Source organism: Polyodon spathula, chromosome 18 (assembly GCF_017654505.1).
Source record: "Polyodon spathula isolate WHYD16114869_AA chromosome 18, ASM1765450v1, whole genome shotgun sequence".
NCBI classification, from domain to species: domain Eukaryota; kingdom Metazoa; phylum Chordata; class Actinopteri; order Acipenseriformes; family Polyodontidae; genus Polyodon; species Polyodon spathula.
Genome location: NC_054551.1, coordinates 30,984,366 through 31,006,887, shown reverse-complemented (window position 1 = coordinate 31,006,887; position 22,522 = coordinate 30,984,366). Strand labels below are relative to the sequence as shown.

General features: G+C 37.4%; 1 protein-coding gene across 1 annotated transcript; it reads right to left on the bottom strand.

The window, feature by feature from the left end:
• Positions 1 to 17,434: 17,434 nt before the first annotated feature.
• On the bottom strand, positions 17,435 to 21,741 carry LOC121330803 (glutamine synthetase). The gene is made up of 7 exons (XM_041277604.1): positions 21,637 to 21,741; positions 20,411 to 20,595; positions 20,036 to 20,197; positions 19,589 to 19,735; positions 19,350 to 19,477; positions 18,811 to 19,010; positions 17,435 to 18,599 (listed from the first exon to the last, which is right to left on the bottom strand). The coding sequence occupies exons 2-7, from the start codon at positions 20,574 to 20,576 to the stop codon at positions 18,281 to 18,283; spliced, it is 1,122 nt and encodes a 373-aa protein (XP_041133538.1). The 5' UTR covers positions 20,577 to 20,595; positions 21,637 to 21,741; the 3' UTR covers positions 17,435 to 18,280.
• Between the last annotated feature and the right edge of the window lie 781 nt (positions 21,742 to 22,522).

Genomic DNA, 22,522 nt, shown 5'->3' with positions numbered 1-22,522 from the left:
GGAATCAACTATATCCCCTTCAGTCACTGTGCGCACAATTGTCTATACAATCCTATCTATGTATCTATTTTATAACAAATACATGTTCAAAGTTATGGCAGGGAAACTTATTGAATTCCATAGAGTTTTAAAATTTCTAAATATTTCATTAGAAATTTGTGACCGAAGGGGATACAGGCAATGTTCATTCAGTTAAAAGAATATACACAGTTAGTAACCTGGAAAATGTATAGTTCATGCAAGACATAATTATGAATTAATTACACCGTACAAATCACTATTTTAAAAAAAATAGATAGCAAATTTACAAAACCTTAAAGCAGTTTAACTGTAATACTGTTAAAGAAATTGTCCATTTCTAATTGTCAGTACTAAATTCCTGGCTAATTAACTTAAACATCATGTCAATACTTACTTAGCAAAGTGGCTCCTTGTGCTGAAAATGTAATTCAGTCCTGGTGATGCAATCGCCTCTGAAACCAAATGTAGAAAGCTCTGGTGTACTTCTTGACAGCAACCTTTCCTTTGATGCCCACATCTCCTCCGTGGTCAAAACTTCCTTCTACCATCTTCGATACATCTCCAAAGTCCATCCCTACCTTTCCCTCCCGGATGCGGAGATACTTTGTCATGCATTTGTCTCCTCTTGACTCGACTACTGCAACTCTCTATATGGTGGTCTCCTGGCACACACCATAAACCGAATGCAGCTAGTTCAGAATGCTGCTGCCAGGATCTATACCAGATGTAAAAAACCTGATCATATCGCCGTCCGACCCCCCCCCCACCCCGCCCCTCCACGTCCCCCATATCTTGTCCAGCTGCTCTGGATACCTGTAAAGTTCAGGATTATGTTCAAAACTCTCCTGCTCACCTACAGTGCCCTTCATCACACAAGTCCTGAGTACCTCCTCAACCTGCTGACTCACTATGTTTCTACCCGCAGGCTGAGGTCCTTCGACTCTGGCCTGCTTGTTATCCCCAAGTAAAAGTGCACCACACCTGGAGAACGCTCATTTAGCTTCATGGCTCCGACTCTTTGGAACTCTCTCCCAACTTTGGTGTGTGATGCTCCCACCATCGCTCACTTTAAATCAACTCTCAAGACCCACCTGTTCTCTTTTGCTTTACATGCTCTTTAGCTTGATATCTGCTATTACCTGCTGCTACTATTTCACATATTATGTTACTATCATGTATTATGCACTTTCCACTGTATTTAATGTACTATTTCATGTATTATGCTACTATCATGTATTATGTACTTTCCACTGTAGTTAATGTATTATGCATTTCTCTGTATTTGAAGTATTATGGATTTTCTTGTATTTACTGCATCTTGTAAAAGCGCTTAGTGATGGTGGTCCACTATGAAAGGTGCTATATAAAATAAAAATTGATTGATTGATTGAATGAAATGCTGTTAAACTCAAATTCCAGGAGTCTTGGATCTGATCCTGATACTGCAGTGACCACTGGAGACGTCCTGACACTACAGTGACCACTGGAGACATCCTGACGCTGACTTGAAGAAGTGTACAGCTAACCCAGACTAGCCTGCTGCTCATACCTGTCTGTGGGTTGCTAAAAATAGTTACTTTGTCCATACACTACTTAACTACACCCCTTTTCATGTTACATAATGTAGATTTAACATCGGTTTTATTTTCGGAAGGGGTATGAGGTTCTATTCAAACACTTCAAATCCTTTAGCTTAATCAAGCTCAAGGGGCACTTATTATTCTAGCAGTGCAGACCATCTGTACTTCCAAAAGCTGAAGCATTTGTATGACCTGTGATACATTTAAGACATGGATGACACACTACTCAGTGAAAGAGAAGCGTAAAGTCTTGATACAAGACTGCACGTTGAAAGAGAATTAAAAGAAATGAAAGTATTCCAGTAAGTAACCACTCAGTAAGTATGGATGAAAGTGAATTTCCTAGCATGTTTCCTGTGCTGTGTCACTACTCTTCTGACACTGGGATGGGTTGTTACAGTAATATCTATTTGGAGAAAACCTAAATAAACGCAATTTAAAGTTCAGACACCCGAGACAAACACAACAAAGTTGCTTTTTTGTTTTTTTTCCAGGCCTACATAATTCAATTTTGGCTTCAAGTGTTAACAGGATCTTTGCTTAAATAACGTGCAGAGTCTTAACAATGTGCCTGTTTTCAATCTGGATATTTGCATGAAATTTTCATGCAGTGTTTTTAAAAACTTTCTTTTAGCCAAATTTAAAACCACTCCTACAGAGTTCAATTAGAAACACTCATAGTTCCTCAGGAACTAAAGAAGATTAGATCCGCTGTTTTGCTATTTTGCTTTTGGAGAATGGGGTCCTCATATTTAAAGGTACACATTATCTTCACCACTGCATGCTATTTACACTAGGTACTGTACTGCACACCCTTTTTTATTTGTGAGCCATTCATTTGGACTTCATTAACGTTTCAGATCATACTGAAAAGCGTACTAACTGTGCAGCATTTTATATTCCATTTATTGTTGGTTCTTTATGATGTCTAATTCTGTTTTGATAATAGTTGAAGAGGCTGCAGGTAAAACCAATTTGCATCTTTCATTTAAAATCATGACACACCGTAAACCAAACTCAAAGATGATGCAGTGATATTCAAGATGTGGGTCTGACATATTGGGCTATTTTATTCATCTAAACAGCAACGGATCTTGATGCCGCTTCCCTAAAAATGATTACCTGTATTCGTATTGCACAGAGGTGTTAGTAAGAAATCACCCCTGGAGGAAAACAGATTATGTTAAAGTTGGCTGAACTGGGTCTAGATCCATCGCTGTTTAATTCATTCTAATAAACCCCATTATCTTTCCATAGTCAGGAACTGCCAGAACTAGCGTGTCGTTTTAAAATTAAAAATCAATTTAAACAATCTGCTTAATGTCACCCTTTATCTGCTGTACAACAAACGGATTAGTCTGCAAGCAAGCCATTATTACTGAGCAGTTTTCAAGTTCAGTGTTAATATTCAAGGGCTGCCTTGTGAGTACCATGGGCATGTTGTATCATGCTAGGGAACTGTGTCATAGTAGCATGCACCAGAAATTTTATTCTAAAACTTTAGAACCCATGGCATATTGTATTTCAGCTTTGTATCAGCTCCAGTTTGCAGTCTAAATACTATAATGTGTTCCCAAGTTTCTTGTGTGTTTCCCACGGTGAGAGGCATCCTTGAGACTCCCCTCTTGTCGCTGTACAATACTTAATGTGCATAATCACCTGGACATCTTGTTCTCTAGAGAGATATAGGAGAACTGGGGAGAATCCTGCAGTGTTAGCGATGATGAACAGTAACCCAAGACTGAAGAGTAAACAAAGCATTGAACACACTGACAAAAGTAACTGATAAGGAAGGAGGAAAAGTTGAGCTGGCTTTCTGCAAATCAGTGGCAAAAAGGGGAAACAAGTACATGTTGTTTCAATGAAATGATGCTCCCCTTTTTTTGTAATTCAAATTAATTTTATTCCTGTGATTTTTTTTTTCCCTCAAACCAAACACAGAGAATAACCGTAACCTTAAAACAAATAATCATAATAATCTTTCAAAGCTCAAAGAATGATCTGATCCAAGTTAAAATGTCATAGTTTTGCATAAAATGATGAAACAATAGGGAAAAGCTACCTGTGTGAATCAAGCAAGTCATCCAAAACTGAATGGGCTTCTGCACTGATGACCAAGACTTTCATACCATTCTTAACTGAACAAGGGGACATGGGGAAAATGGCCCAACCAATATGTTATATGATATAAGTTCTTTAGAATCTGGCGATGTGTTTTCTGCTGCAGTGATCACATCTTCCAATGCATTTTGTTCTTGGTTTAGAGGGAGCGGTCAACCATAGTGTTACTATTGACCAGATAACTCTTTTAAATGGTGTTCCTAAATATGACGTCTCCACCAAAACTGAATTTGGGGTTTGTTGGATTTGTTAAATAACATAACTTTTTTTGAAAAAACTAAAATACAGGCATGTTTGTATTTCCCCAGAACAATGAACAAAAAATCCCCAAACATAATTTTGTTAATATTTTGAATAGTTTCCAAAGGATTGCGTTTAATTCAAATAGCTGAGGATGCAGCCTGCTGTATAAGGAAGCATAGCTTTAGTTCATCAGATTGCTAGTGCTTAATTTACAATTGTAGTCAGAAATGCCATTCAAAAAGCAATGCAACAGAATTTTACAATCTAAGGTAAAACTAAGGACATCTCTTTATCAGACTGTTATGTGTGAAAAAGAAGGTCACAATGTTATACAAGAAGCAATAGTCTGTTGATTACATGCTGAGCTAGGCTTGGCACTGAAGCTGGGTTTTCAATATAAGGTGAATATCAGGATGATAGTATGGCAGAAAAGTTGACAAAGTCACATTGACCTTATTTTCTAGCGAAAGCTCAATCTTAAGAGATTAAAAAAAAATGATAACGTTAACTTAAAAATAAAACCATTAACATATTTTGTACCAGGCTGTGAAAAGTGGGCTGAAGGCCTGCAAATTACGCAGTGAATGGGGTTATTGAGATCTGCCAATCACCCCATTTTGTTCCCGGTGCAAAGCTGGTAAACAACTCAAGCTCATAGAAAATCATTACATAAATCTGTCTACAATCTAGATCTAGCTTTATGCATTATATGAGAAATCAGAACAAACCTGTATTTACTACCCCCACAGTGTTCCAGTGTCAGCAATTAATAAACCCTAGGACAAACTGAGTGCCTTGAATTGTAAACAGCATGAATTAAACATTACAGCACAGAAATGCAGTCCAATTATTGATTTTTGACTTCATGGAAATCAGCAGGAACATGTTTATTTCAGACTATTGTACACACATTTTGTGCATGATAGAGTGCCGTCTGTGCCAAATATATATATACAGAAAAGCTATGGTGTAAATAGCTGTACAAATATGGCTTGCAAAATTTTGTGTGATTTACTGCCCAATTTCAATGGCCCTTCAGGTCAGGAGTTGCCCACCTCTGTTCTTGACTGTCAGTCACTGACTTTTGTAATTCTCTGGTAAATGCCACTGTAGCACTTTGATAAACTGGCCTCGTGCTTTAGTGTGCTAGAGTGAAAGCCCTCATCTGTTAGAGAATAACCGGGTTTATAATGCACCTGTGCAAGGTACTCAGACAGTGACATGTTTACAGTTTATGAAAAGCTTGTTCAGGTTACTGAAATTGATGTTAGGACAATACTTTTTTTTTGTTGTTTTAATATAATTCTTATGCAACACAAGTATTGTATCTTGTCTGCAGAAACCTAACTGCATTTTTGCAAGCAAAGCTATAATAAATATATTTGTGTGCAATAACATTGCACACAAATATACACTACACAATTTATTAACAGCTGAACTAGACAATATTATAGACAGTCAGAGAAACAATTCTAATGAATCTCCTCCTAGTGACTGATATGACCCATACTTACCTCTTGACTACAAACCTTGCTCTTCGATCGAATGCCATTCGTCTTTGAACCATGTGGTTTGCGGTTAACGTCTAGCCCTTGCCTTCCCATTCAATTCAATGGGCAGAGATGCCAACTCATAACACTGTATATGGATAGGAGTGGAATTTCAGGACACATACAGATCATGTCATTGTATTGTGAAGATGTTACATAATGCTTTTTAATAAAAAGGGAAAACGGATCAAGGATATCCTTTTGCTTTGACAAAGTGCTTAGTCAGAGACTCTTTATGAGCACTCATTCACAGTGATATTTCTTTGTGTGTCAGAAAACAAGCTAGGCTTTTGTAAACCACATTTTGCACAGCACAGTGGAATGCATGGCATGGCCATATGTTCCAGTACAGTATGGAGATTAAAAATAAATACTTAAAGTTTCCTTAAAGAATATCCCTTTGTGTTAATATGGCATGCATGTTCTTTCAACGAGAGTCAGTAATGTACCATAGGTATTATAAGTAAGGTTGTTGATTCATTTAGCAACACAATCTTACTGGTGTCGTTCTATGTTATCAACCAACTTCTGCCTTTTGATGACATCTGTCCAGTATTGTGTGTAAATTCTAACAATGATGACAAACTTACCAATGCACTTTATCGGAATACAAAGGGCATTCTTCCTCCTCCCCACTGCAGTGGTCCTGAAAACCAAATGCTAGTTGTTTTTCGACTGAAACGTGGACCTCAATAGCACTGCATGAACAGTGAGTATAAAATTAACAAGTGAGTGCAAAGCAATCACTGCTTTTTATGTTCAGAATGATTTGCCCTGACTCAAAAATGGAAACTCCTTTTGTAAAAGAGGGCCACATTGCTGACTGCCATAGTTTCCGCTGATGGACCCAAAAGTTCCTTCTAAAACTTCTGAAGGCTGAATACTGATACTCAGTTGTGGTAAAGTACAGTTTTTCAGCCAAAAACTAAAAAAACTGTAGATAGTATAATGATTACAGACTTGGTAGTATAGTAAAACTCGACCAACTTAAATCCAAGCCTACTGTTTTTACTGGAAATATGCATTACCTGCATTGGTTTAAAGTGCTAACCTGGTGAGACACAGGCATCGTAAATATACCAAAAGTAAGAAAACAATTATGACTTTGAGCGCAGAGACATTTTATACCATTTGTTCTCTCAGCCTGATCTTATTTAGTTAGCATTTTCATGAATCCAGACATGTGTATTTGACAGAGGTGCTTAGGGTACCGTTTATGCTGAGCTCAGTAGTTTCCAACTTCACTCAACTGTTGCTTTGTTTTCAGAGTCTGGTTCCTTCCAATTGCAAGACCTTGCCCTGTTTACGTAAATGCTGTGCAAAAACTAACAACCAAGTCAACTGGGGGACAGAATGCATCTGTTTGGTGTTTTGCAGCAGTACAGTATATTGAGATGCATAGCGAGTGTGCTGTAACCACAGTGGCTAATTCTATTAAAAGCACCTTTATTTTCTTGTTCTGTTTCCATCAGGAAGTGATTTGTCTTTCTGTAGCTGTTTGTAAGATGTTATCTCAGCTTTCTTTTAATTCCCAAGACCTGAGAGTGCCCCTTCTGGTTGAACTGACCATATTGTTCCCCTTTGCGGCCCCTCTCTAATCCGTTTGCTATTGGCTGGCACTGAACCCACCCCCCCTTGTTAATGAATACAGTAAGAAACATGAACTCACCCCCTCATGTCAACATGCTCCCAAAAGAATTTCTTAGAAAATAAGGAATTAACATTCTCCATACCCTCAAATTATTTTCAATGTCAATGCTGTGGCACTTCAATGGCTAAACTATGGTTCTTAGTGAAGCTGCAATAAGTAAGCCTCGAGAGGTAAATCAATTGGACTGATGCCCCCTATTTAGTTTTGTGATGTACAGCTAGCATTGGCTATCGTTGCATGTGATCTGTAAAGGTCTCTAAAGACAATAGGTTCATTTCTTAAGGTTAAAAACACAACTGTTTTCCCTGCAGAGTGTTGCTATATAGTAAGGAGTTTCCCAATTATATATGTGCTTTCAGGCTCTTTTTCATGATCTGTGACAGCTGTGTTTTCCACTGTTACTAAGGTCCGGGGATATTGGTTTTGGAAACTCGTTTGAGAGCTGAAGGATGTGCAGGCTATATAAAGATGCCAGGGAAGGTGGTGTATTTTTCTTGGCATGCATTACTGTACATACCACCATATTAATAGCTTTCCTGCAAGGGCTTTGTTAAATCTCTCATGTGCTACAGCAGTTTGTTTTGCACAGTCCCTCTATGGCTCTCCAATCCTTAGTGGTGTGCACAGACAACAGGTGTCTATCAGGCCTCTATAAATACAGACTTCAGGTTTCTAAAATCGGTTTCTCATCCTTCCCACAACTACCTTATCAAACACTTTTGCAAAGCTTCACCAATGAATATGTAAAAATATTTAGAGCTAATTACCAGGGGCATATAATTACACATGATTACCGGTTTTATATTTCCACATTCAGCCTTTTAGTTTTTACACCAAAGAATTAACACTTTCTTTCCTAGAACACTAGAGTGTCATTTGTCTTCAATGGCGACTGGCACCATATTGGCAGTCATTGCAGAAACTTGTTTTTTGGAGGTGAAGTGGAAGAACACATGTCCCACTAGCAAAACATGCTTGAAGCTACCTTGCCCCTTCCTACAGTAGTTTCTTGGTAGATTTATGCCTGACTGACAGCCACCACAAGGTTCAGAGAAAATAAACTTCTGCCAAACACGAATAATTGTATGCATTTTGATGGAAAATGGAGATCAGAGTGCAAGTAGAATTACACCTGCTGGCGAAAAAAACAGCTGACTTATATGGTTAAATAGTAAAAGCATATTTTAAAGTAATCTTTTTTTCAGTTTGCACTGCATTTGCACGTTATAGCCAATGTGTTTTCCTGCCTGGCAGTTTTGTTGAAGAATGAGTGATCTTTGGTTGGATTTCTGCCAGTGGAATCTGTTACAAGGCAGAATTTACTTGAATTTAAGTTTTTATACTTGATTTAGATTTGGTTATTTGATGTGGCTTATTGACAAATAGTCTACTGCTGTAGTTGTTTCTGATTGGTTGCCCTCATTGCATGTGTCAGCAATGCATGGGCTAACTGATTTCTTAAATGCACACTAACATGCACTGATTGTAGTTTAGTTGTATTAGTATAAGTATTTATGGACCTAATGTAGTATTATTAATTTGCTTAAATATACATTATATGTGTTTCTTTAAAAAAAAAAAAAAAGTTATAACCCCTTGCACTATGCACACAGATATATTCCTGCATCTCATGGGTGAATGGAAATCTGGTTTTAAAAAGAGGGAAAAGAATGGAACAAAATGTTTCAGTTGATGGTAGAGATTAATTTTAACAAACCAGCCTGAGGACAGGAATGCATCTTTGGAAACTCATGCTTGTCCAAGGTAAATATTATTACAGAAATAAAATATGGTGCCATGTGAGGTTTCAAAATTTGTAAACGATATTCAGACTGTTAGCATGTTTTTAGAACATTGATTTTGTATCACACATGTGGTTAAAACAGTGATTGCAAAGTACATGTGTTACCAAAAGCAGATTCAATATAATTTGCAAACTAGATGCTGTGAATTAATCTGGAAAGCAGATGGTATTGCAGCAACGTATTACATTTCTGGAGAATTCCAGCACATTTTCAGTTGTTTTTTTCTGTCAATTAGCCTATTGTTTTTTGTGGTTGATAATACCAATGTGTAGGAGGACACCAGGGTAACCTGAGGGTCAATACAAAAAAAACAAAAAAAACAAAACAAAACCTAATCCGTGTTTACGTCAAAACACATCTTGATTGAGTTTCTAATAAAACGTGCGTATTTGCTATTATTTGCTCCATACAACGTATTACACATGCACTGTGTAGGGGACAGTGTATGTAAGTTTTTATAATATGTTTTCAATTAACATTTCTATGTATCTGTATTCACTTGTCTAGTTTATTGTAGAGGACGAGGGCTTTGCAAATGACTTGAAATATTAAAGCCAGAATAAACTCTAGTTCCTCAAGATTAAAACATCTGTTACAAGATTTTTACTCGACAGTGACGAAAAACAAGCACATACCATCCAGACTCTTATCTGAGTCAATAAAACAAAAAGCTGAAATGCACATCTTTATATCATGTTCATAGTTTTAATTAATTTAATAATTTTAAAATATACATTTAACATGATATCAAATCCAAAATGCACCATGTAACACATATCTATATAGGCTGAAAAGCATAGAATATCCTATTTGTGAGACAATAGCGTGTAGAAAATAGAGAATGTTATATTTAGCTTTTATTTCAATCTCTTTACATGTGTAAATATATACATGTTATGTAACACTTGTTTTTAATTTGTTTTTTTAAATTTGTGCTTTGTAAGCATGTCAGTTAGGCTCCGGCTACAGTGTCACCTGGTGTAGAAAATTATGTTCTTGCTCAATCTGTTGACTTCCGCAGAGAAATTCAACACCAATCCACTGACTGCAGTTCTGTCTGTCATACACTGAGGAAAACCTGACTCTATTAGCTTGCAACGTGTGGTTATGTGGTAACGTAGTACAAATGTTTTTCAAGCTGAAGTGAGTTTATTAAAAATGTAGCATAGAAATAATTATTGTATATTTAAGTGAAAGATTCTTAAGTGAGCAAAATATATAAACATATATATTTTTGAACGTGCCACATATTAAAAATCTAATGGAATTTTACAAGAATGTGTTAACCCCTAGCCAATACCCCCCAGATCTTTAGCAGCTAGGAACCTCAGAAAATCTGTATCTGCACCTTAATGGTTTTTGTAGTATATTGTAGAATTTTACTCTATTAAAAAACTTGTACCAAACAACAAATAATGAAACAGGCTAGATTCGGAATTGCGTATTTCCTGTTTAATGATGGTGCTTTCTGAATGGAATAATGCTGTAAGGCTATCGATGCTACTGGATTCTTATATACTGGTTAGATTTTTGATAGAAATGTTTTCACGTGACTGAAGAATGAAACAAGGCTTTAATTTGTGCAAGTAAGAGTGACTAATCAAGCCACGGGTTAATGAATCAGACTTTTACTTCTGGAGGACCCGGGTTTGAATCCAGTTTTGTTCGCTAAAGTGAATTGTTTTTATTATTATTTTTTTTTTGTGTTACATTTTAAAATGCTCCCTTGAATGTATATTTCAGCTGTGTTTATGAACATTAAAACACTGATCTATAATCATCTGCTGTGTGTGTGTGTGTGTATATATATTGCATGTATACTCTTTTTTATTGAAAAGGAAATGGAAATAAACATAAATAGATTACAGGATCAACGGCTGTCTTTATAAGAGACACAAAGTAAACACCAACAGAGAAGACAACTAAAACAGAAGACAATGGAGTACTTTGCCACGAACAGTGGCTGTTCTCACTAAGCATGTTCTTGGCTAGGAGTGCCATACTCCTCCCTATTCTTTAAGCAAGCCAGCTGGCCAGTCTAAGTGGTTGGTATTATTGAATACCATGAGCACTAGAGGATGCTGACATGCTGAGATTCAACTCAAATTTTTGTTTTGAATGTGGGATGTTTCACAATCAGCTGCTGCTGTTTACAAGCAGAAAAAAAAGTTAACTGGAACACAGAACATGCTGTCACATGCTTTCTTCTTGCCATCAGATTAATCTGTGACCACTGTCTGTTCTCGACTAAACCTGGTGCAAGGCATGGGCAACAACAAATACTCTCCGGTGCTCAGTGTGTATGCACTAGCCTTTCAACCTCAATATAGCCATGGGTTCAGTCTCAAGTCAGATTCATTTGGTGGTCTCAACTGGACACATCGCAAAAAGCTACAATTCATAATTTGCAACCACCAATACTGAGCACCTGGTTCAAAACCTGCAGCTTTCAAAGGCTGTGGACAGACAGGGAGATGGCACTGCTTCTTCATCCCTCAATATCGAGATGGCCACAGCTTTTGAGATGCTTGTCTCTTGTTATCATCAACCATTAGCTGGTTATCTGCCTTCTGTGTATTTAAACTTGTGAAAGTATCCAGTCGGACTGCAGAAATGTCAAACAAGGGAGGAATATCTGTTAAAAAAACAACTTTTTTCTAAATCTGCTGATACAGTACAGAGAAATCTCTCCTCTATCAACAATCTTCTTATCATGTTTGTCACGCATTCATTTTATCTTTATGAACAAGCTACTTACAAACAGCAACTGATCAATTACAGCCAAACTGTCACAACAGGAGACTTCCTGCAATAAAACTCTTTACAGGGATCAAGAGCTGCAGAGTCAAAAGTGTCTGTCTTCTCTTCTTGTATGGTAGTTTGATTATTTATTAAATATGTGCAATTTTAAGTACTTGTCATATACATAAAACACAGCTTTTTAATCTAAAACCAAAAAATGTTCTGTCACTGTAATACCTGTTAATTCCAAGACTGCACCAGTGTACCGCATTACATTTCTCAGGAAGAATTCACTCTATCGCCAATATTTAATACAACAATCCAACTCAGATTACACTTTACATATCAAGTATGGGAAATTTACATATGTTTGTATTTATTTAAGATATGAATTTTGGAATATGAGAATAAACCACTTTCCCGTGTGGTTAAACATAGATCCCCTTTCGTCACGATTTTTAATTACATAACTTTTTTTTTTTTTTAATTTGTAAAACTGTTTCTGTGAACTCAAGGGGGTATAATCCCAACACTATATGTAAATGTATGCATTATAATATAAAGTAGATCCATAGATTGGAAAGTTAATATAGAACATATATACATACAGTGATTGAAGTGGATGAATTCAACAACAAAATGAACTGATCACGAGCAAATCGATTGTCCATCTATGAGAAATTTGAAAAAACACACTTGCAATGTGTATTCATTCCAGGTCAAAAGAGGTAACACATTTTTTTTTTTAAATCACTATAATAATTGCTGTACACGTTAAGTTTTTATTTTAAGAAAGAATAAATCAATGATTGTTAAAGCATTCATTTCCAAAGGTATATTGCTGGATTCTGTTTATAAGACACATTGGAACATCAAACGAACACACAAGCCCACCTTACTGGAACCAAAAAGAAAGACTAGACTATAAATTGAACAGACAAAATCTGATATGCATTGTTTTAAAAGACACAATTCATGTTCTGTAAATACATTCACGTGAAGTAAAATACATCTTAATTAGGAATAGCCAGTTATAGTAATTATATTTTGACAGATTCTTCTTGTTATTATTGCTCTGCAGTACTGAGAATGTACAGAATGTTCCGAATTTCGGAACACACAATGGTGTTTTCAAGTTCCAATAAGATTGGAAGCACATGTAATAAGTTCCAGACATCCTAGTGTGTAAAGAAACAGAGCTGGGCTTCAGATTAAAGCACAGTTTCCCAAGGAGGGGCGGGGCCAACCGTGTTTAGGACTCCCTGTTAAATTTAGAGATCTTGGTGGCTGGCTGTGTCATAAACACAGCAACCCCGGAATGAGGCATATGGGTGAAAGGTTACGGCTAGCATTAGCTCACTCTGCAGTTCAAACAAGGGAAGATGGGGGTGTGATAAATAATGTCTTTTCCTGAAAGTCTTCATAAATGAATTATGTATACAGGCTCAGCTAGTGATTTAAATATCAGTAAAGAAGTTATAATTACAAATAAATAAACAGAAATGCAAAAAGATAATAAAGCACCACCTGTCACTTTTAATAATATAATATCCCTGTTTTGTTGTGGCATTCATTAAAGGTAAATGCTTGTGTTTTCAATGTATGTCTGGAAGTCATAATTACATAAGAGAATTTAAACAGTCAGGCTTCCTGGAGATCCAGTGAACCATCTGCTGATCAACTGTGCAGATATGAAGCTATCTGCACTACAGTCTAACAATCACAATAACTTGTTGCTTGCTGTACACGATGCAATGATTCACAGTGCATTGCCTGTTTAACTACAGCATAAATCTCAGTAAAATGGCAGTATGCATTGCTTTGGTTTTATGTGCTATGCTTTGCAGTACTTTGCATACCCCACTAAACCTCTGTTTCTTTTCATTTATACTTTTATTTTTCATGCTGTGTTTTACAGGAGGATAACACGTATAATTACTCTAAAGTTATAATATTAGGCATTTTCAAAGTTTATCTTCCCAGCAACATAGCTTAGTGCTAATTAGCACATACGGGAAACTGAATTCCCGGTGTTTTGTGATTGGCTGAGCTGTTTTAAGACCCACCAATAGCGTCTCTGTGTTTCTGTCTGTTTGGTGGACAAAAAAGTAGGTAAAAGGTCTAAAAACAAGCCGCCCTGCTAACTCTCCCCAAGATGTACTGAAAGGGATTGAGTATGTAAATATTTTTTTCCTTTGACAGACGGGTATTTTCCAGTAGCAAAGAAGAAAAAAAAAAAAAAAAAAAAAAAAAAAAAAAACAGCAATTGTGCCTGCCAGATAAGGGTGGGGACATTATTCAGCACAAAAGAGAGAGAAGTAAATAAGACATGTTCCAAGAAGTTGTTTATGAGGTAGGTTTGTCCTTCCTTGCCTGACTCTGACCCTGTTTACTGACAAACTCATGTTTAAACAACGAATATGAAGAATAATGAGACAGGACCGTCTGCCAGTTTCACTAACGTCAACCAATACAAAGAAGGAAGGTTAAACGCAGCGCCCACAGAATTCCAGATCGTATAATCACGTAACCTAAATAAACACAAAACGCAATGGGCAGCTTCTGTGCTTATTACATTATTTGCCCGGGCGTTACTGAAATAATGGTAAACAGCCTGAATTAAGAAATGCAATGATGTGTCGGCAATGTCTGTGAATTCAGTTGAACAGCAGAGCCATCAATGGATAGAAATGAGCTGTATTCTTTTTTGATTGAATCTTCCCTAAATACCAATATAAAAAAATAAATAAAAACTCCTGTAAAGTACTGTGACTGAAAATCGATCTGCACTGTTAGTGTATATCTCCCAGAGACTGTGATAGCCAGCTGTCGCTTTGGTCTGGACAGGAGAAAAAGTAGCAACAATTTCACAGCTGTTATATGTGAGATCGTATGAGAAAGCTCATTTTATCTATTAATAATCGTATGAGAAAGCTCATTGGTACCACTGAGTGTAAAATAATAATAAACTAGAGGACATTTACTGACAATGATTAAGCAATACGTAATTTTAGTGCAGAGCGCATGTTAATCTTCGCAGAAACAGGGGGGGGGCGGGGGGGCGGGGGGGGGGGGGGGGCAGAGATATGGAAAGGAAGACACATGTCTGTAATAATCTGGGAAATTAATTATCAATTAGAGGTCAATGATTAACGCAGTGGTGGCTATTTGTTGCTATTTTTAGCTATGCTACTGCAAATAAACTTTAAATTCAGATGTTTGTCATTTAATTGAATATGCTTTTTTAGTATTTATAAATGAAACACTGTTGAGTGTTTTATATTTCTGGATGAGATTCTCACAAACATTATACAGCAACAAAATATTAATTCTGTATGTTTTTTTTTTTTTTTTTTTTTTTCTGTTTTGACTGTTTTACTTTAGGCATATTATAGACAAAATACAAGCCACACTTTTAGCTCCCAGATTGGGCTGCATCGACGATTGTAAAATGATCCTGAGAAATACTGTATGTGCAGCTCTATTTGGTTTTGTTTGACCCTGACATCTTAAAAAAAAAAAAAAAAAAAAAAAAAAGTGACTTTAATTAAAACATTTCCTGAATGTGCACAGCCTCACAATGTGTTTGCTTCAGTGGTTATAATAATCTAATTTAATCTCCTGATCACATCAAACTGTAATGTGATGTAATTCTATTTTTGTTTATTAGGTTTCCCTAAATTTTAAGCATAGACTCTAATTGGATAAATTAATTAAACTGAGGTTATAGAATCTTAATTAAACCAAGGTTGATTCAAATCCAATGACTCATCAGCTAGGTTCATCCCAAATGTTTTACTTACAGGAAAAAACATCTCCTGGACTGGTTTACATACAATTGATGTAGTTCATGTATAGACACATAGATTGGCTCACTGGTCAGTGTGCATGGATAACAGATGGTAATGAGTGTGGGCATTTGACTTCATTAAAACTTCAGTAAGTTAAGGCTGAACCAGTAGGGTAGGTTATTGTAGTGAGCATATGGTATTGATAGCTGATTTAGGGTATACCACTGAACAGGTTATAAGGTGGTATGCTCATGGCGCCAATTCTCCCCATAATGCTATTGCACTAGCATTGTATTCTAATTAGAATGCAGAACACCTGCAGCTTGTCACTGCTAGTGTTATAAAGGCAGAGCACTGCATGACAGTTTGTGTCAAAGCTGGGTAAAAAAAAACAATGCGTTTGTGGGTAATGCTTCTAATACACTTCTGAGTCTTGCTGTTGAGATGAGGTGATAAGATACATGTGTAATAACCACACATTAAAAGCACTGGTTTATAATTGGTTAAGGTGTTCGCTTTGGGACCATAACCCCGCCTCCACCAGTTACACAAGGTTGGCGAGTAAAAGGCTTGTCGTTTTCTTAGTAGGGAGACAAAAAAAACCCCTTGAATACAGGGTATTGCAGCAGGATATTTGTTTTAATTGGCTGCAGAATTTCAAGTTCAGAAGGCACAGTAGAAGTAGGGGCGAGTATGATTACGCAGGCTGGTAAATTATGTATTTAGTGCTCTTTATCTAGTGAGTAATCTAAAGCATTGACTCATCAATAGGAAACCAAACCCTCCCATGAATTTGCCTGCACTTGTATTGCTTTTCACTGAATGTATAGCTGTAGCTTTCCGTCGGCATTCATTTTTAATTTAGTTTCCATTGTTACAAGAGAACAGACATGACTAGGCATACACGTCAGAATGAAAATGACCATTAGGGAACCTTTTAAGCACACAAACCATACACAAATCATAAACTGAACCAACAGTATGTACCAGTTTCAGTAATTCCTTTTTATTTATTTCTATTTAAGTTAAATAATTAAAGGCTGTGTCAATTAAGGACACTTTTTACAAGCCCAGTTATGATGTTTCATGTCAATTATTAAGTCATCTTTAAATTAATGATAACTCCACTCAGAAAAGCTGAGCATTTATACAGGAAATAATACTTACTTTCTCAGTTATTTTATTTGTTGCTTTTCAAAATCAGCAACTTTGGACTCCAGACAAAGTTAAACTAATTATTACTTTTATAGATTCCTTTAGAACAAGTATATCCCCAAATTCTGATACCTTCAATGTTTTGCTAAAGACCTTATCAATGGTGACGATCATTGGAAGGAATTCTTTCTCTAAACTGTACGGCAAAATGTGTGTGGAACAGGCGCCTCCACACTATCTAATAGGTTAAATAATTATAATAAAAACCTAAAGGAGGCCTCAATAATGTTTTTGGCAATGGTTGGTACTTCATAATATGCACATGCCTGTTAAACTTGGTAATTTACAATGTGACCACCAGCAGGCAGTACAAGGCAAGTGACAATCCCACTGAACTTGAAAAAAGGTTTTAACAGCCTTCCTTCCCATCTATCTGTGTGTTAGGTTTCTCATTTGCTTCTTATGGGGGATTTGGACACATTACACACTTGTGGGCAGCTAGATGTATTCTGCAGTTTTTCATTTTATATATGATTTCTGGGTTTCGACTACATATTCATGTTTAACGTTGTAGGTTGTCCAGTAGTTTCATTTGCAGGCAAGCTTCATCCTTATTTGAAGCCTTATGCCTGCTAATGGACCAAACCAGCATGCACACTGTTACCTCCAGCTTTCATTTTATAAACGAATAAGGGACTGCACCTTTTAAAAGAACAACCTGTGCTTTGATATTGAAGCAAGAGGATCTAGAGCCACCATACTTGAGGCATTCAAATGTTGGTAAAAATATAACAAAGGTTTTAATGGTTCAATAAAACACCATGTTCACTAATTATTTGTAAATTTCTAACAAAATGCCATAAAAATCTATTAGACAATACTAGACAGCAAGAAGCAACAAGTATTACAATCTTCCAAGGGAGCCTGACGCATAATTGGACAAAATGCATCTGGACTCAAAAACAGTCACTTCCAGAAGTCTTATTTTAATAACTTCTAAATGGATTCTATAAAATACACTGAAAGGAGGGCAGTGACAAACTGTACTTTGTTAATCTGTCTGATCAGACACTAACAAGAAAGAGAATATTTCTACAATCTCAGTGTACAATACACAAAATATGGGGAACGTTAATGTCCTTGCACTCCCATCCCCCCAAACTTATGATCTCCACCCCAACTGTATACATATTAGTGTTCAACGGAAAGTGTTACTAGGGATGTTAGTCCAATCTAGTTATTTAGGAATGATAATCACTGGTGTAACTTGGTAGGATTGCCAAAGGGCATGAAACCAGTTGTCACTCTATTTAGAGCAAGATAGGATGCTGGTGTGCCCAGGCATTGCAAAGTCCTACAGCACATTCAGATTTAAAACTTTATTTTTTATTATTAATTCCTTTTGCTTTAAGTTGACCTGTCAACTTATGTTACTGGAGAGCTATTAAGACACAGACAACATTTATTTCTCCCCTTGACCTAAAAAAGAAAAAAAAAAAAAAAAGCCCACCAAGAAAATAAAAAATAAAAAAAGTACAGTACTGGCTTTAGACACATAGGCCGCCCCCTCCCCCCCAACAAATTTATAAACACAGCTATTTAAAAAGTTCAGTCTTTTAGTTTAGTTCTTGTATTCCACAGGCTCCTCCCCCTCTTCACCAAGCAAACACGTACGAACCAGTGCTTCTGTTACACTGTAGGGGTCGCAGTTGGCAGAAGGACGGCGGTCTTCAAAGTAGCCCTTCTTATCCTGGCCCACTGCTCGTGGGATTCGGATACTAGCCCCACGATTGGCCACGCCGGCAGAGAACTCGTGTATGTTGGAGGTTTCATGGTGACCGGTGAGGCGCCTGGCGTTATCCAACCCCCCCTTAGGATCGTAGGCCCGGATGTGATAGTCATGCCTCTTGGCAAGCTTCTCAATGGACTCCTCAATGTACCTAAGAGCAGAGAGAATTAGACAAAGCATCAGAACACCGCATCCCTCCCAGAGATACTCTCCCCTCATGGTACTCCGTTACCTTTTCAGAGTAGAGGTGTTAATCCCATAGAGTATGGATTTGACACTATACTCCAGGGTTTGCTTAATTCCAATATGCAACACAACGCAAAGCACATGGATTAGAAAGCACTGCCTGAGATTAAACTCACGTCAAGCCTCCATCTTCCCTCATCTCCTTGGTGCTGAAGTTGGTATGGCAGCCAGCTCCATTCCAGTTGCCGGGGATCGGCTTGGGGTCAAATGAGACGATGACTCCGAAATCTTCACAAACTCGGTGCAGGATAAACCGGGCTGCCCACAAGTGGTCTCCCATGTTGATTCCTTCAGAGGGGCCAACCTGGAACTCCCACTGCAAAGGAAATCAGATTTTAGGTTGAGCCCCGCAAAAAAAAACCAGCTCAACCCATGTCCCAGTCAGCAGCCCTGTATTAAAAGCGGTCTGAGCTCGGTCTGTCGTACAAAGAGAAGAGTATCTAGGATACAGCTGAAGAGCAGCAATACGAACAGCTGTGAGAATTCCTCATGCTTCATGAGCAAAGCATATTGCTCATGAAATAGAACATGCTCTGGTCTAGCCCTGGTTTCCAGTATTGACTGATGAATAATACAATACAAAGCATGGCAAGTTATCAGATTTGCAAACCGTTCAGCAATTAAAAGAGCACAACTAAAGCAGCATGGTATTCACCTGAGCTGGCATGACTTCAGCATTTGTTCCACAGATTTCGACTCCAGCGTAGAGGCAGGCTCTGTAATGAGCTTCCACGATATCTCTGCCATAGGCCTTGTCTGCACCAACACCACAGTAATAGGGACCTGGAGGGGATCACATGTTTTGGATGAAGCTTCACATGAGGAGATGCTGGAAGTGCAGATTCTGAAGCTGCAACAGCTGTGCAGTTATTTAAAAGGGTAATATCCCTTTACCTTGAGGACCAGGGAAACCATTGGAAGGCCAGCCAAATGGGTGCCCATCAGTTCCAAGAATGGTGTATTCCTGCTCCATACCAAACCATGGGTGCTGGTTCGCCACCATCTCCATGATTCTCTTACAGGAATGACGAAGGTTTGTTTCTGTGGAGTTAAAAGGACATCAGTTACATTTCTGCATAAAATCAACTGAACTGTGCTCTCAAGAAAGGCTTTAAAGCAGTGGTGCACAACTCAGGTCATGGAAGGCCGGTGTCCCTCCTGGTTTTTGTTCTAACCATACCCTAAATTAGTTAACTGGACCAATTAAGCTTCTAATCAGGTCCAACAAAATACTTTAGGGTGCAGTTGGAATAAAAACTTGCAGGGACTCCAGCCCTCCAGGACTGAGTTGTGCACCACTGCTTCAGATGAATAAGGATTCTGAATAGCAAAGCTGCTTGCCTGCTGGTTTCCTGTTGTACTTCAGCACTTCACACAGGACCAGTTTGTTGGGGTCTTTCCGGAAGGGATCCCTGAACATGGCAACAGGGATCAGGTACATGTCACTGTTGGAGCCCTCAGACTGGTAGGTACTGGAGCCATCAAAGTTCCACTCTGGCAGATCTGCATTGGGAGGAAGCACAGGATTTGTTTCAGTATTTACATAGCATAAAAAGCCTTATTTGCATCTCTAGACTCCCAAACACTCAAGTTTAACAGAAATCTTATTACAGAATACAAACAGACGTAAAGCAACATTTAGAAGTAGTGTTAGAATAAAACCTAACTTGTTGCAGGTATACAGTGGCCGTTTCATTTTTCTACTGTTAGAATTACCGTCAACGCTTTTTGGCTCGGTGTCCAGGGTCCGGGTTTTGCATCGAACGCTCTCTCCCGTTCCATCGATCCAGATGTACATAGCTTGAACCTTGTCACCTTGCGGGAGATCCAAGTAGTGCTGCTTAACGCATTTACTCAACCGTGAGCTGCAAGAGGTGGCCATCTTAATTACTAAAAGAGTCCTGGAAAAGGAGTGAGGGATACATTAATTCAAATAAAAAAAAAAAACACACGCAATACAGTGTAGCATAAACATCAGACATGATTAAACGCGCCTCACGTTACATGCAAGACATATGTTTTTTTCATATTCCGTTGGAACCACTTATTTATAAATGTCAAGTAATACATCTATTCAGTGACGTCAGAAAACTGAGAAATTTCAGTCGAGTTTACGCTAAAATTGATCAAATGTGTCGAATCCAATTCACTCAGTGTACGCCGCAGATTAACAAAGACCCCCCCCCTTCCCTTCCCCCCAGCAAAAAAAAAAAAAACAGCGTGCAACCCCACGTGCAACAGACCAATTGGGATCAACAAAGTTGTGTACAAAACACTGCGCTACAGTCAATTCACACAATATATACCAGTACAATTTACATTTCATAAACAAGTACAACAAAATAATAATATAGTGTGAGCAGTACCTTACTACAGACACGTTTTGTTTTCACAGCATTGTTCACACACTGCACACTATGTTTTCGTTTTCTACACTAAATGAAGCCCGATCATATATATATCCGAGTTGCATTGTTATGAGAGAAGTAGTAATCGAATTATCTCGTTACTAGGCAAGTAAGTTTGCCAACCGCGTTTGGAAGCTAGACTTGATCTTAAAACAGGACAATCTTGGAGGGAAGCGGCGTGTTTTCATGTCATTACAATCACGCTAGTATAACAGTACTTTTAAATGGAAGGGTGAATTACTAAAACTCAGCAAAATAGCTTTAAATGGTTAAATTACAAAATAAATAACTTTATATTGTATAGAACCACTAGTACAAGAAACACACAAAAAACAGGATTTTTACAATAAATAAATATCCGAATATCTTGGATTATAATGGTTAAAATTATTTAAAAAAAAAAAAAGTTAAACAAAAGCGAATACTTTACTAGTCTCACATATGCCTCTGAATGAATGAATACACTATAACAGAATTAGCCTACATAACAGACAATAGAAAAAAAAGTAAGAAGAATTTATAAGATTGAAGTACCTGGTAACAAATACAAATCAAGAAAGTTTTCAGACTGGCGTTGAATCCAGCGAATTGTTTCCAAATATCCCTTGTGTAGTTGTCTCATTCTCCTGAACTAATTTATTGCGCTACACTGAAATTTATAACAGGGATTATTAGATCCTCTGGCCCGTGATTGGTCGGAGGGGAACGTGATCCTTGCATGTTCAGGTGATGGACGACATGCGGTGAAATCATTGGACAATGGAAACGAGGAGCAGCTTCCTGATTGGTTAGGATGAGTCTCACAGTCTGCGTGACTCGAATTCTGGACTTTGTGGCTTTTTTTGTCCCAGAAATACAAAATCGTTGATCAAAAATCGTATGTTAGGGATTTCTCGAATGTATTTTTAAAGAATTTATTTTACTCGCTGTTGTGTGGGGAATTTGCACCAAATAAAAGAATTTAATTACCGCCCTTATACGATATTATATATATAGATAATATTATATATATATATATATATATATATATATATATATATATATATATACCACACACACACACACACACACACACACACACACACAATGCTCACACCATATATACTCATATATATATAATCATATATATATACATATATATATAATATATATATATAGTATACCGATAGTCGGCTGAGCAACTGAAATCCATCTTTTGTACTGAAACGCCACCCTGCGGTCCATGTAAAAGTGCCATATTAATGTAATGTATTGTGTTCTGTGTTCGTTTCTATTTTATACTATAGTGCAGGGGGTTTCTTTTTTTTGAAACTGTACCCCATTCTGTCTAGAGGTTTCAGCTCAAGTACCCCTTTACAATTTTCGCTGTACTAAATGGCACAGCAGCTGCAATAAAATTGACAATAATCTGATTAACACA